The 16,024-nt window shown below is 43.8% G+C and overlaps 1 protein-coding gene across 1 annotated transcript; it reads left to right on the top strand.

Moving 5' to 3' along the window:
- The first annotated feature begins 9,498 nt into the window (after positions 1 to 9,498).
- LOC125530103 (uncharacterized) lies at positions 9,499 to 15,610 on the top strand. The gene is made up of 21 exons (XM_048694497.2): positions 9,499 to 9,781; positions 10,843 to 10,922; positions 11,367 to 11,453; positions 11,885 to 11,935; positions 12,039 to 12,156; positions 12,292 to 12,348; positions 12,484 to 12,548; positions 12,669 to 12,752; positions 12,868 to 12,918; positions 13,028 to 13,090; positions 13,173 to 13,219; positions 13,305 to 13,383; positions 13,474 to 13,536; positions 13,712 to 13,801; positions 13,888 to 13,926; positions 13,994 to 14,221; positions 14,312 to 14,397; positions 14,484 to 14,532; positions 14,619 to 14,699; positions 14,790 to 14,883; positions 15,003 to 15,610. Exons 1-21 carry the CDS (start codon positions 9,664 to 9,666, stop codon positions 15,170 to 15,172), a joined length of 1,800 nt encoding a protein of 599 aa, XP_048550454.1. The 5' UTR covers positions 9,499 to 9,663; the 3' UTR covers positions 15,173 to 15,610.
- The last annotated feature ends 414 nt before the right edge of the window (positions 15,611 to 16,024 follow it).

The raw sequence follows: 16,024 nt of genomic DNA, 5'->3' as shown, positions 1-16,024 counted from the left end.
AAAAGATAGTAATGATAGTACCACCTACTTGTGGCACAGCCACGTAAGTCATATCGGTATAAAACGCATGAAGAAGCTCCATGTTGATGGATCTTTGGACTCACTCATTTTTGAAAAGTTTGAGACATGCAAACCATGTCTATTGGTGTGTATGCATGAAGAAGCTCCATGCAAATGGACCGTTTGGACTCACTTGATTTTGAATCACTTGAGGCATACAAATCATACCACATGGGCAAGATGACTGAAAGCCTCGGTTTCAGTAAAATGGAACTAGAAAGCAAATTGTTGGAAGTAATACATTTTGATGTGTGCAGTCCAATGAGTGCTGAGGCATGTAGTGGATATAGTTATGTTCTTTCTTCACAGATGATTTGAGTAGATGTTGAGTACATTTACTTGATGAATCACGAGTCTGAATTATTGAAAGGTTCAAGTAATTTCAGTGTGAAGTTGAAAGATCGTCGTGACAAGAGGATAAAAGATCTATGATATGATCATAGAGATGAATATCTGAATTACGAGTTTGGCACAAAATTAAGACATTGTGGAAATCGTTTCACAACTAATACAGCCTGGAACACCATAGTGTGATGGTGTGTCCGAACATCATAACTGCACCCTATTGGATATGATGCATACCATGATGTCTCTTATCGAATTACCACGATAGTTCATGGGTTAGGCATTAGAGACAACCACATTCACTTTAAATAGGGCACCACGTAATTCCGATGAGATGACACCGTATGAACTATGGTTTAGAGAAACCTAAGCTGTCATTTCTTAAAAGTTTGGGGCTGCAACGCTTATGTGAAAAAGTTTCAGGCTGATAAGCTCGAACCCAAAGCGGATAAATGCATCTTCATAGGACACCCAAAACAGTTGGGTATACCTCCTGTCTCAGATTCGAAAGCAATAAGGGATTGTTTCTAGAATCGGGTCCTTTCTCGAGAAAAAGTTTCTCTCAAAAGAATTGAGTGGGAGGATGGTGGAGACTTGATGAGGTTACTGAACCGTCTCTTCAACTAGTGTGTGGAAGGGCACAGGAAGTTGTTCCTGTGGCACCTACACCAATTGAAGTAGAAGCTTATGATATTGATCATGAGACTTCGGATCAAGTCACTCCCAAACCTCGTAGGATGACAAGGATGCGTACTACTTCAGAGTGGTACGTAATCCTGTCTTGGAAGTCATGTTGCTAGACAACAATGAACCTACGAGCTATGGAGAAGCGATGGTGGGCCCGGATTCCGATAAATGGCTTGAGGCCATAAAATCCGAGAGAGGATCCATGTATGAAAACAAAGTGTAGACTTTGGTAGAACGGCTCGATGGTCGTAATGCTATTGTGTACAGATGGATTTTAAAAGGAAGACGGACAATGATGGTAAATGTCACCATTAAGAAAGCACGAATTGTCGTTAAGATGTTTTCCGACAAGTTCAAGGAGTTGACTACGATGAGACTTTCTCACTCGTAGCGATGCTAAGAGTCTGTTGGATTTATATTAGCGATTACTGCATTATTTATGAAATCTTGCAGATAGGATGTCAAAGCATTGTTTCCTCGACGTTTTTTTGAGGAAAGGTTGTATGTGATACAAACCGGAAGGTTTTGTCAATCCTGAAAGATGCTAATAAGTATGCAAAGCTCCAGCAATCCTTCTAGGGACTGGAGTAAGCATCTCGGAGTTGGAATGTATGCTTTGATGATGATCAAAGATTTTGGGTGTATACAAAGTTTATGAGAAACTTGTATTTCCAAAGAAGTGAGTGGGAGCACTATAGAATTTCTGATGAGTATGTGTTTTAACATATTGTTGATCGGAAATGACGTAGAATTTCTGGAAAGCATATAGGGTTATTTGAAAGTGTTTTCAATGGAAAAACCTGGATTAAGCTACTTGAGCATTGAGCATCAAGATCTATAAGGATAGATCAAAATTCTTAATGGTACTTTCAAATGAGCACATACCTTGACATGATCTTGAAGGTGTTCAAGATGGATCAGTCAAAGAAGGAGTTCTTGCCTGAGTTGTAAGGTATGGAGTTAAGACTTAAAGCTCGACCACGGCAAAATAGAGAGAAAGGACGAAGGTCGTCCCCTATGCTTAAGACACAGGCTCTACAGTATGCTATGCTGTGTACCGCACCTGAAATGTGCCTTGCCATGAGTCAGTCAAGGGGTACAAGAGTGATCTAAGAATGGATCACAAGACAGCGGTCAAAGTTATCCTTAGTAACTAGTGGACTAGGGAATTTTCTCGATTATGGAGGTGGTAAAAGAGTTCGTCGTAAAGGGTTACGCCGATGCAAACTTTGACACTAATCCAGATTATTCTGAGTAGTAAACTGGATTCGTATAGTAGAACAGTTATTTGGAATAGCTCCAAATGTAGCGTAGTAGTTGCATCTAGAAAATGACATAAGAAATTTGTGAAGTACATACGGATCTGAAAGATTCAGACCCGTCGACTAATACCTCTCTCACAAGCAAAACATGATCAAACCCAGAACTCATCAAGTGTTAATCACATGGTAAATGTGAACTAGATTATTGACTCTAGTAAACTCTTTGGGTGTTAGTCACATGGGGATGTGACCTTGAGTGTTAATCACATGGCGATGTGAACTAGGTTATTGACTCTAGTGCAAGTGGGAGACTGTTGGAAATATGCCCTAGAGGCAATAATAAATTGATTATTATTATATTTCCTTGTTCATGATAATCGTTTATTATCCATGCTATAATTGTATTGACAGGAAACTCAGATACATGTGTGGATACATAGACAACACCATGTCCCTAGTGAGCCTCTAGTTGACTAGCTCGTTGATCAATAGATGGTTACGGTTTCCTGACCATGGACATTGGATGTCGTTGATAACGGGATCGCATCATTAGGAGAATGATGTGATGGACAAGACCCAATCCTAAGCCTAGCACAAAGATCATGTAGTTCGTATGCTAAAGCTTTTTCTAATGTCAAGTATCATTTCCTTAGACCATGAGATTGTGCAACTCCCGGATACCGTAGGAGTGCTTTAGGTGTGCCAAATGTCACAACGTAACTGGGTGGCTATAAAGGTACACTACAGATATCTCCGAAAGTGTCTGTTGGGTTGGCACGAATCGAGACTGGGATTTGTCACTCCGTGTAAACGGAGAGGTATCTCTGGGCCCACTCGGTAGGACATCATCATAATGTGCACAATGTGATCAAGGAGTTGATCACGGGATGATGTGTTACGGAACGAGTAAAAGAGACTTGCCGGTAACGAGATTGAACAAGGTATCGGGATACCGACGATCGAATCTCGGGCAAGTATCGTACCGATAGACAAAGGGAATTGTATACGGGATTGATTAAGTCCTTGACATCGTGGTTCATCCGATGAGATCATCGTGGAACATGTGGGAACCAACATGGGTATCCAGATCCCGCTGTTGGTTATTGACCGGAGAACGTCTCGGTCATGTCTGCATGTCTCCCGAACCCGTAGGGTCTACACACTTAAGGTTCGATGACGCTAGGGTTATAAAGGAAGTTTGTATGTGGTAACCGAATATTGTTCGGAGTCCCGGATGAGATCCCGGACGTCACGAGGAGTTCCGGAATGGTCCGGAGGTAAAGATTTATATATGGGAAGTCCTGTTTTGGTCACCGGAAGAGTTTCGGGGTTTATCGGTAATGTACCGGGACCACCGGGAGGGTCCCGGGGGTCCACCAAGTGGGGCCACCAACCCCGGAGGCTTGCGTGGGATAAGAGTGGTGAGGGAGCAGCCCCTTAGTGGGCTGGTGCGCCTCCCACAAGGGCCCATGGCGCCTAAGAGGTGGAAAGGGGGCAAACCCTAAGGGATATGGGCCTTAAGGCCCATATTGGTGCGCCTCCCTCTCCTCTCCCCCTCTTGGCCGCCATCCTTGATCCCCATCTAGGGCTGCCGCCCCCCTAGGGGGTGGGAACCCTAGAGGGGGCGCAGCCCCTCCCCTTCCCTATATATATGAGGCCTAGGGCTGCCCATAACACACGCATTCGATCTCTCGTTGATGCAACCCTGCATCTCTCTCTCCCTCCTCTTCTGTGGTGCTTGGCGAAGCCCTGCAGGATTGCCACGCTCCTCCATCACCACCACGCCGTTGTGCTGCTGCTGGATGGAGTCTTCCTCAACCTCTCCCTCTCTCCTTGCTGGATCAAGGCATGGGAGACGTCACCGGGCTGCACGTGTGTTGAACGCGGAGGTGCCGTGCGTTCGGCACTTGGTCATCGGTGATTTGAATCACGACGAGTACGACTCCATCAACCCCGTTCACTTGAACGCTTCCGCTTAGCGATCTACAAGGGTATGTAGATGCACTCTCCTTCCCCTCGTTGCTAGATTACTCCATAGATTGATCTTGGTGATGCGTAGAAAATTTTGAATTTATGCTACGTTCTCCAACACAGACTAAGTTGCACATAGCACTGGTAGGGGGGTGGGCAGGGTGTGCAAAAGTATGAAAAACTACACATCCACGAGTAAGGATGAGAGTTGCACATCGACTACTAGGTTGTTGGCAGGGGTAGTAGACTAGTTGCACATTACGTTCTCATGGTTGGTAAGTTGCAATCTCATAGAAAATTGGATCATGCAGCTAAAAAAACTAAGTTTATAAAAAAGTTGCGCCATTCAGTTCTAAAGTTGCATAATGCATTACTAAAATTGCACGATATAGCACCAAAGTTGGCATCAATTTTTTTTTGTCAAAACATACTCATGGGTGATCTAGTTTCAAAGATTTCGCCGCGAGGAATCCAGCGGTGAAGACGGATCTGAATTTGGATGCACGGTTTGAAAGATATGACTTTTTAAAAATTTAAAAACCCAAAATAAGTGCACATGCACACCCATCAGACAAGGAATCTCTTGCTCACGTGAATATGTCATTACTATCCGCCACGTCATGCATAAAGACAAAATTTTAGACCACAACACTGCATGCATGCATGTGTGATAGTCCGGCCGCTCAGTCACTGCATGCATGCATGTGTGAGAGTCCGGCCGCTCAGTTTCGCTAATTAGTGCGTATGCACTTTTTAGAATTCAGGTTATTTTTTATCCCCTACATCCCCTGAATTGGACTTGAACATGACCAATATATGCCTCTGCTTTTACCATCCGCTCAGATTTCAACTCTGACTATAGACGATAAACAGTAGATTACTCATTTCTCACTACCGATAAACCGATAATTCCGTATCTATTATAGGCACGTGCACATGGACCCCGGGCAAGATTTTTTTTTTTTGCCCGCTTCAATAGATGGTCGTATATATGAGTATGATGGCCGGGTTTAGTGCGCGGGTCATTGTACCGTCAAGGAAAAATTATAGTCGGCCAAGGAAGGCAGTGTGGCGTCGTCTCCCTGCACTCTCAAGAAATCTCAAAGGCTCAAAACCCCCGTAGGTAGTGGCGTTCCAAACTGTGGATAACGTACGTGACGAAACCAACAACTGCCGGCCGGGTACGTACGATCCCGACGTGCGAGCGTAACGATAACCGGACAGCGACGCCCATGATAGTTTAGCCCGCAAATACCTGCAGCAATCCGGATTATGGATCATGATAATGATGACCCCAAGCGTCTCTAATTGGGGGTTTAGCTAGCCAGTTGCACACGCATGATTGCAATGAATAATGCGTACCGTTAAGTTACTGTTGGAGCTTGGAAGAGATGCAGTGCACACGCACCCGTTTCCAACCGTGGCTGCTCTAGACGATGACACGACGGTACAGTGCTGATGCTAATATTTTTGTTGCGGGGCTATTCTTCTTTTGACAACGAAGTTATGACCACGGACATCAATTGATACCGAGGCCGGAGACACCTCTTTGTGATTCTTTCTGATTCAGCCACTACTGATAAGTGGCTTTTCATGGTGCACTTGAGTTCTGATCTCCGCTCTATCTGTCCTACGAAAAATTAAACCGTCCAAATCCAGCAGAATTATGTTGCCGACTTCATACCACTGAAGATATTTGCCTAAAAAAACATCATTGAAGATATTCTGAGAGGGCTGATTCGTTTTGTGCATGATTGTATATATCTTAATCAACAACTCATGTAACTATCATACATGGTGAACCATCCAACTAAATCCACTTGGTAGGGTAGCAGCTAGCTGCAAAGTTAATTCAGATTGTGATCCGGGTAAGACCGATGGACGGGTGCATGGAAGAATGCAGCTGGCTGGTGGGTAGGTAGGCACAAAGCTTTGGCGCCAAGTTTCAAATTCTCACCTTTCCGCTTATGATTTCCCACGGGAACCATGATTAACTGCTTAGCCCGATTAATCCACGTACTTCTTCTCCGTTCATGGTAAAACAAATCGACCCGAAATCGCTGTCGCGCCAACTGTAACATAACAAGACCAGCATGACAAAGATGTGTGAAAACACGCCGGCCGTTGATTACAAGATCAAGTAGCATCGAAGCGAAAGTCGAGTTGTAAATTAATATGTCAATTTGTGACATGGTTTTTGACCTAGTAATGGGAGTGCGGTGGCGTCCTGTGCCAACTTGATCGAGTTTCGGAACCTCGCGGAGTGATATTTAACGAAGCGCGGAGATATTTTACCAAACGTTGCGGGGTGAAATATTTCTACCCGCCATAATTTGTCGGCACATCGAATGTGTCAACTCTTTCTAATCGAGTGCCGCCGAGGGCTCCACCAACGTTAGCCTTGGTTTATGTACAAAGACATGATCAAGGAATTCAAAGAAAGTGATTGCCCGCCCTAAAACTAATCAGGACATAGAGATCATGACGTTTTGCCGATGATCAATCGACAGCAGTGCCCAAGGACGTAGTACGACTTGACAGTTTGGCGCTATTTAGTCGGCATATGTTCATATCTGACCGTTCCACGGCTCACCACAATAATAGGTTTGATGGCAATTCCACGGTTCACCCCAAATCAGAAAAAAGAGGTTTGATGGCAATTCCACGGTTCACCACAATAAAAAAAAAAGAGGTTTGATGGCGCTCCACGGCTTGCTGTTGTGAACGAATTCCTTCTCAGAATCGGATTCGCGTGTGGGCAAGCCTAGCTAGCTAGTAAAGCATGAAGTGTGCACTAGTGCTTGCTTAGCTGCATGCAGCGATGATGGCCTTGATTATTCCTTGCATGACACTTAGTCATGCACTTAGGTCAATCGGCCAGACGCTAGGGAATATAAGCCAGCTTTTGAGCGTTTCTTTTATGGAAGTACGATTCGCTTTGGATTGTCAAACGAAATCAGGTATGATAGTAAAACAAGAGGAATATCGAATTTTTCTTGTTAATGCCCGACAATGCGAAACGAGACTCGAAACAAATGTACATTCAGACTGGGAACAGTGAGAAAGAATAAGATTCTTGGCGAAAGTTGGCTAGGCCTCCGTCCCGATGTCACGAATGGAAACTTCCTTCTTGGGGCTTTATGAGACTGGTGTCAACCGGTGGTCACAATAGTTAGATTCTCATTGACACAGGAAAGTTGTCTTTGGGGGCTTGATATTTGTTATATGAATTCGACCTTTGATAGTTTGGTTTATTCTTGCCATACTTAAACTATCTTTTGAATCATACAAAGCCCAAGCCGCACTCGCGCTGAATGAACGGTGGCGGTTGTTCGAGCGGCCACACTCAGTCACGTTGCTCCCATGTAGGCTCTCGCGCAGGTGTAAACTCACCGATCATCGCTTCTATCCTTTGCTTGTATCATTTGCAGTGCATGTGGGAAAAGATGGTTAGCGATGTCATGACACTTTCTCACACACTAGTCATTCGACCAACTAAGAAATGTAAGCCATACTTTGCATGCACTTTTGATGGAAGTATGATTCCCGTTGTATTCTCAAGCGAAATCAGCTATTGATAGGAAGAGGGGAGAATGTGGAATTTTTCTTGCCCTGACAAATGGAAACAATAATTGAAACAAATGTACATTAAGACGCGTCAGTGCTGGACGGAATACATTCTTGGCGAAAAGTGGCAAGGCTTCTGCCCCGAAGTCGCGAATGGAATTTGGGTTTTTCCGAGACTAGTGTCAACAAGTAGTCCCGATAGTTAGATTCTCATTTGACACTGGGAAAGCTGTCGTTGGGGGTGTTGATCTTTTGTGTTTGAATTCGACCTTTGATAATTGGGTTTATTCTCGCCACACTAAACATCTTTTCAATCATACAAAGTAAGAGCCGCACTCGCAGTGAATGAACGGTGGCAATGTTGTGAGCAGCCACACACAGTCATGTTGCTCCAGTGATGGCGAAAACTTGGTGCTCGTAAATTCTCTCATTAACAATGCATATTGAAAGCGAGAGTGAGAAGTCATGACACTTAGGTCTGTGGACCAACTAGGGAATATAAGCCAACATTTGAATACACTTTTGATGGAAGTATGATTCCCCATGTATTCTCAAGCGAAACCAACCTATGATAGTAAGAGGGGAGGAATATAGAATTTCCCTTGTTAATGACCGACATACGGAAATGAGAGTGTACATTCAGACGCGGAAGTGCCGGGCGGAATAGATTCTTGAACAGAGGTGGCTATGTCTCCCCCCAAAGTTGCAAATGGAAACTTCCTACTTGAGTCTTTTTGAGACTGTTGTCAACCATTGGTCTCGAGGCAGCAAGATTCTCATTGACATGGAAAAGTTAGTTTTATTCTTATCACACTAATACCATCATCTCCATCATACAAAGCGCAAGCCGCACTCACGGTGAATGAACGGTGGCATTGTTGTGTGCAGTCACACGACGGTCCATGTGGGTTCTCGTGACGGTGAAAGCTTGACGATCAACCATCTCTTCCATATAGTGCATATCGAAAAGTCTAGAGGCACAACACTTAAAACAGGAGTTCTAACTTCTAGGACGGGGTGGCAGAGGGGAGGGGTCCGGTGAGTTTGTGATAAGCCGGAAGCCGCATATATAACACACAAATTAAAAACACGTGAATACGTATTTGCCGAGATTATAGACCAATCCTTACGCACTTGTCCAACCTTTGAGCAATTTGTGCGTGGCCCGTTTGCTAAAATGAGGGCTCGACTCACCCGCGGCTTTTGCGTGTCCGACCGGCAGAAAAATTGAACTAAAATTCCCGCGCACTCGAACCGATCCAACATAGTATCCAAATAATCAAGCCACTAATCAATCGTGACCTGCGGTCAGTGGCGCGGCAAGGTGAGATCAAAAAAGCATAAACCTAATTTTTTTGAAAAAAAACCCATCCGGATCGGATGTGGTCCTCGTAGGGCCCTAGATTTTCCATGGATAAATTATGTACCATCCGTTGGATTTTGACAGAAACAGTAGAGAGAAAATGAAAGGGGCTACGCTTTTTTTTTCTGAGGCGCTACACTTTCAGTTACGAGTAGAGAGAGAGAGAGAGAATCAGTGGCTTTGTCCCCGCCTCGGTGGCCTCCCTACCTCCCGCTTCTATTTAACACAGCCCTCCTCCTCCCTCCCCTCTCATTCACATCTCCAAACCAAAAACCTCACCTCGGCCACTCCCTCTCCTCCCCCCTCCCTCCCCCATTCTCCGAACCCCCAAGAAGGCAAGAAGGCAGCGGCAGCACGAGCCAGCCAGCCGGCTGCCAGTGCGGTGAGTGACCGGCGACGCGCGTGGACATGAAGTATGTGCTGGTGACCGGCGGCGTGGTGAGCGGCCTGGGCAAGGGCGTGACGGCCAGCAGCATCGGCGTCCTCCTCAAGGCCTGCGGCCTCCGCGTCACCTCCATCAAGATCGGTAACCGCCGCCTCCTCCTCCTCCCGTTTCTCCCGCCCCGCACTTCCCGCCGCCGGTTCTCCATTTCTTTCTTTCTTTTGCCGGTCAAAACCAGAAGAGAGAGAGAGAGAGACGGAAAAAATGAAAAGAAAACAACGGCCGTCCGCTCTGCTCCTTGGTAATGGTGGCCACGTGATCGCACAGGCCACCAACGTGCTCCCCCGCTTTGTTTTTTCTCTGTTCTTGTCCACTCCAAGTTTCAAAACTACCGGTAGCAGCAGCTAGGTTAGTTAACTACCTCTAGCTAGCTAGTTAGGTTAGGTTAATTACTCGTACGGTTTTCTTCCTCCTAGATCACAAAATCAACCAAACTTTTCTCCCCAAATCAGAGCAAAATGCACGCACTCTGCACTGCAGGCCAGTAATATGATATTCTGAACTGTTCCCTCTGCTTCCTCTGTCTATTTTTTTGACATGTGCTTCCGCTATTTCATCTTGCCGAGACACTTATTCTGGGACGGAAGGGAGGGAGTGCTACTCTCTCCATCGGTTCTTGTCGTGGTTTTAGTTCAAAGTTTTTGACGGTTCATTATCTTTGGTGAGTGATGTCTGCGTTTGCTTTGGTGAATCTGAGACTTTGTATGTCGGCCAGTGTCACTGTCCGGGTTCCTTGAGACACATGAACTCCTCTCACTTCCCAGGTGTATTTTATATGACATGGGGACGGGCAGCCGGTAATCCGGGTCAAATTTGGCACCTCGTGCTCTGCTCGCCCAGGCAGATTTTTTGTCTCAACTCAAGCTTTCTTTTGTTTTGAAAAGGTTAACTGAAACTTTCTGTCTCTTGACCCAGGCCAAGTGCCATGAACCTTTCTTGGGTCTGCTTCTTTAATCTTTACTAACAAACTGTTTTTTTCCTTGTCCTGTCATGTACTAGTAGTACTATGCATCTTGGGTCCAGTTCTTTAACAAATCTTTTCTCTAGATTGAGATAAATATAATCTGGGTTCACCAGTGGCCGGCTCCTCTGCTCTGACTCTCATCTTGTTTATTTTCTCACTGCCATGCCCATGTGATGTGCAGATCCCTACCTCAATACCGATGCCGGAACCATGTCCCCCTTCGAGCACGGCGAGGTCTTCGTCCTCGACGACGGCGGCGAGGTACCTACCTACTGCTACCACTAGCTGCTGCTTCACCATCCAACCTCTTAACAAGCTGTGCCAAACCACTCTACTAAGCTGTACTTAGCTAGCTGTTTGTCCTGCACTAAACTGTACTAAACCACTACTTACAACAGTATCTGGGGGTTCAGTCTGAAATACTGAAGTATTTGGGTTATCAAGAAATTTGAGAAAGTGCACCAACCAACCATGGATAACCAAATGCCACCTCTGCACCTAGTACAGGATAATGCCACGTCAGCACCCAAAATTTTGGCACTTGCCCACTTGTCAAAAGGGGCACACTTTTCTTATCTTCTTCCACGTTCTAGCATTCTTACAAAATGAGCTAAGTATGGGATAATTGCAATTTTTCCCCTTTTGTTCTTTCAAGGATTCAATGGACCTCATTTTGATATCCCTCTCTCATTTTTTGGGTCAAAGGTGGACTTGGATCTTGGAAATTATGAGCGGTTTCTGGACATCAAGCTGACTCGCGACAACAACATAACCACTGGAAAGATCTACCAGGTGATCCGGGATATATGACCAGTCTTTGTCCCAGTGTGCATTAGACTTCAGGCTATCCAGTGAAAAACTGAAAATTTGTGGTTTATACTTCACCTTTGACATTTGCAGACTGGTGATATTTTCTTGTTTGGGTACTTGATTGCCAGGATTTTCCATGGGACCCACAAATAATTTCTTGTGTCACTTTACCAGAGTTATGTGGTTTACATTTCACCTTGACAAATCTTGTATGGGCCTAACTGCAATTAAATGCCATATGTAGCTGTTGGGAGTTATGTACCTATCAAAGTTTAGGACCGCTGGAGAATATGCTATCACTTAGATTTGATATCCTCCTTACAAGACATGATTTTTTTGGATAAATAAATAAAATTAATTTTTCTTCGTGCTTTTATCATGTAACTAACAGTTGAGTTTTTGATTTGATACAGGCTGTTATTAACAAAGAACGAAAAGGGGACTACCTGGGAAAAACTGTTCAGGTGCGAGTCGGTAACTAGGATAGAGTTCCCTGTTTTTGTAAGTTCTTATGCAAATAGTGCAACTTTTATTGATGACTTTACTGACTAAGTCTTCTTTTGTCAGGTTGTACCGCACATTACCGATGAAATACAAGACTGGATTGAACGCGTGGCTATGAATCCGGTTGATGGCACAGATAAGCCAGCTGATGTTTGTGTCATAGAACTTGGTGGCACTATAGGTAAAAACAACACACTAAATTACTGCAGCAAACCATCATACTTGTTAATAACACGATGGACACAGTTGTTTGCAAGTATTGCCGGTTGAGGGGTCAAAGTAATTTCACTGCATAACAGTTGCATTCTTGGTGCAGGGGACATCGAATCAATGCCTTTTATCGAAGCATTGGGTCAATTTTCGTACCGCGTAGGTGAGAAAAAGTTGGAAGTCCTTCAGTGTTTTCTTTATTTCTTTGACCGTGATTTACAATATCTGACTTCAGATTTTTATTTTCAAAGTAAAACTGAGTTTAAATTAACCTGATCTTACACAATATGCATTTCAGGAGCTGGAAACTTTTGCCTGGTTCATGTTAGTCTTGTACCAGTTCTAACCGTAGTTGGTGAACAGGTAACTTTTGCTCACAAGGAAGCTCCATAATACTGAAAATATTACCATTGTCCATTGTCCGCGATACTCATTTTCATTTACATCGTTTCCTTTAAATAATGCAAACTATCATTTATTCAGAAAACAAAGCCTACCCAGCATAGTGTCCGTGGACTAAGAGGACTTGGGTTGATGCCTGATATCTTGGCATGCCGCAGTACTCAGGTATCATGCAGGATTTGTCTTGTATTTTGATTCTTCCATAGCCCTACCCCCTGTTTTCAGTCCGTCGATGCTGATGGTTAACTTTGCACATTGTTTGCTCTGTGCTTTATGGCAGCCACTGGAAGAAAATGTGAAACTGAAACTCTCGCAGTTTTGCCAAGTTCCGGTAATAAGTATTTCCTTTTATTGCAAGGCTACTGAAAACTCTGTACATTAGCAAGTATGTGTTTCCTTTAGTACAACATTAGTGCTGACTTTTGAGTTTTTTCTGTCAGGTTTCAAATATCGTTAATCTCCATGATGTCACAAACATCTGGCACATCCCTTTGTTGCTCAGGGTATGTCACATAAAGTTTCTTCTGTTAACTGAATCCAAATTTAAATGTGCTTAGCTAACGATATGTACTGGTATTTTTACAGGATCAGAGAGCCCATGAAGCTATTCTGAAGGTTCTGGGCCTTTGGTGGTACGTCTTTTTTGCCCAAGTATGATTAGATTATCAATTTGACTAATTTATCGGTGTACTTAGCATTCCTTCTTCTCTTATATAGCGTGGGGAAAGTGCCTCAAGAACCTAAGTTGTCTGAATGGACTGAAAGAGCCAGCAGATTCGACAAACTGAAATCTCCAGTTGGTGTTCTGATCCTTTGAATTGTTACCTTCAGTAATACATGTAAGCCTTATCTGGTGCTAAACATTATTGTGCACAAATATTTTCAGGTCAGGATTGCCATGGTTGGAAAATATACCGGCATATCGGATTCCTACCTGTCTATTTTGAAGGTGATTTACTTGACATTTATCCGTGCATGATTCAACTACTCAAGTGTTCCTTGGCGTGGTTTTCTTAGCTTTGTAGGCATTTAGTGAAATCTTGCAACCTCCCTTGAGAGAACGGCTATGTTTGGACACATTGTTTTTGGGTGTAATCAAGTTTATTTTCTGATACCTCTGTCAGGCTCTTCTGCATGCGTCGGTTGCTTTGGACAGGAAACTGGTAGTGGACTGGGTTCCTTCATGTGATCTTGAAGATTCTGCTGCTAAAGAGGTCAGCACGTTTTTACCGGATATCATTTTAATCCCACTTTCTATGATGGTGAATATACTGATCTTGGGTATTGTTTCATTGTACAGACGCCTGATGCCTATGAGAAAGCATGGGGTCTACTAAAGGTAAGCACTGCATATATTTTCGAACGATGGCAATTATGCAGAAATCTGAAAGAGTTCTCAACCTCAGGGTGCAAACGGCGTACTAGTTCCGGGAGGCTTTGGAGACAGAGGTGTCCAGGGAAAAATTCTTGCTGCAAAACATGCGCGAGAAAACAACGTTCCGTATCTCGGCATTTGCTTGGGCATGCAAATTGCAGTGATCGAATATGCACGTTCTGTCATGAAGCTGCGTGATGCTAATAGCACGGAGTTTGATCCAGCTGCAAAAACACCATGTGTTATCTTCATGCCAGAGGTAACTTGCCTTACCAGCTATTGTATTTAAGTAGTTTATTTCTGTGAGACACCTTGTGCTTACTCAGCACCTTCCACAATGCCTCTGCAGGGCTCCAAAACTCACATGGGCGCGACGATGCGCCTCGGTTCAAGGAGGACATTTTTCCAGGTCAACAACTGCAAATCTGCTAAACTGTAAGAAATCTTGTATATTTTACCTTTGACGCCTTCTTCACATTTCATGTTCTGGAAATAATCGTACGAGATCTGAACTGTTATAGGTATGCCAATGCTAACTATGTAGACGAACGACACCGCCACAGATACGAGGTATGTCAAAGAATGCGATGACATGTAAGTAACTTTCTGTTATTATTAATCCAGTTTGGTGATAGAAACATGCTCCATTTTTTCAGGTGAATCCTGACATGGTCTCAGAATTTGAGAAAGCAGGGCTTTCTTTCGTGGGCAGGGATGAGAGCGGGAGACGCATGGAGGTAAGCTTACTAAATTTTCGTTAGAATTAGTAAGGCACTAATATTTTTTTTCCTCCAAATATCTAATGTGAAATGCTTTATTGGATACAGATTATTGAGCTACCAACCCATAAGTTTTTCGTGGGCACGCAATTTCATCCTGAATTTAACTCTAGGCCTGGAAAGCCATCACCACTTTTCTTAGGTAAAAACATCCTCAAAACTGCACTTCACTCTGTCTGATACAATATATCGTCTCTTTCCTTTCGATGTCAATTTAACAACTTAACAAATGACATAAACAATGTGCTTGAATATGTGCAGGATTGATCGCTGCATCATCTGGACAGCTAGAGCACCTGCTTCAGCGTACTTCCGGTGCTGTCAGCTCACCGACCAGGTGCATCGCCGGTCCAGGAGCCCCTAAGACCAAGTTAAGGATGAACGGCCTGGTGTCGACGTACTTCGCGAATGGCAGCAGTATTCACATCTAGCAGCACGGCAGCAGATCAGTATTTTTCTTTTTCTTTTCCTGCATGTGTTTTTCTTTTCTTTTTTATCTTCTTTAGTATGGATCTATCTCTCTGATCAAGCAAGAAGAGATCGGCAGCTCCAGCGACACGACGAGCCGTTTCCGGGTTTTTATGAAGGGAACTATTTGGGGTCGCGCGGAAGCAAAATTAGCTAGGGTTTATTAGTGCTGCTCTAGTTCCGCTTGCTATTCCTTTCGCTTGTTCGTTTGTTTCTTTAAGGATTTTATTATCAAGGTTGTAAGGCTGGGGATGTGCAGCTAGCTTCAGTTTCAAGCCTGCCGTCTCGCCTGCTTGTACATTGTAAAACAGAACCGCTGCTCTCCAGTGACTGAATGATTATAAGCAGCTACTGTAGTAGTATTTGGGGAAAAAATATGTACCAAACTGTTCTGATCTGAATTTGCTGCTGCACACCTCATGTCTTGTCCTTTTTTTTGGTATATATATCTGGAATGCAGTAATTTAGCAGAATCACATTTTCCATTTAGCAGAATAGGAGGAAACAAATACTCAGATGTCGCAAATCGGTCTGTCGACCAAATGCATTCTCTCCAGGGTGCAGCTCTGTTTTTGGTGTATCTGTTGACAGAAATATTTTCTTTCCTGCGGGGATAGGAAGAAAAAATTGCCTGCCACAAACAACTTGTTGGACGAAATCTGTTAGGCCTTTTGTTCATTTAATCTGTTTATTTATGAGCCGCTGTGATTCTCTTATAAAAAAATGAACCACATCCCACAATTGTAAGACAAAATGGCGGAACAACGACCACATCAAATCCTCCTGATCTGAGCTTATACACAGCCTCTGTTCAG

This window comes from Triticum urartu, chromosome 1A, assembly GCF_056163025.1.
Source record: "Triticum urartu cultivar PI428250 chromosome 1A, HENAU_Tu73, whole genome shotgun sequence".
Classification (NCBI taxonomy): domain Eukaryota; kingdom Viridiplantae; phylum Streptophyta; class Magnoliopsida; order Poales; family Poaceae; genus Triticum; species Triticum urartu.
Note: the sequence above shows the minus strand (reverse complement) of the source record. Positions and strands in the feature narration are given on the sequence as shown.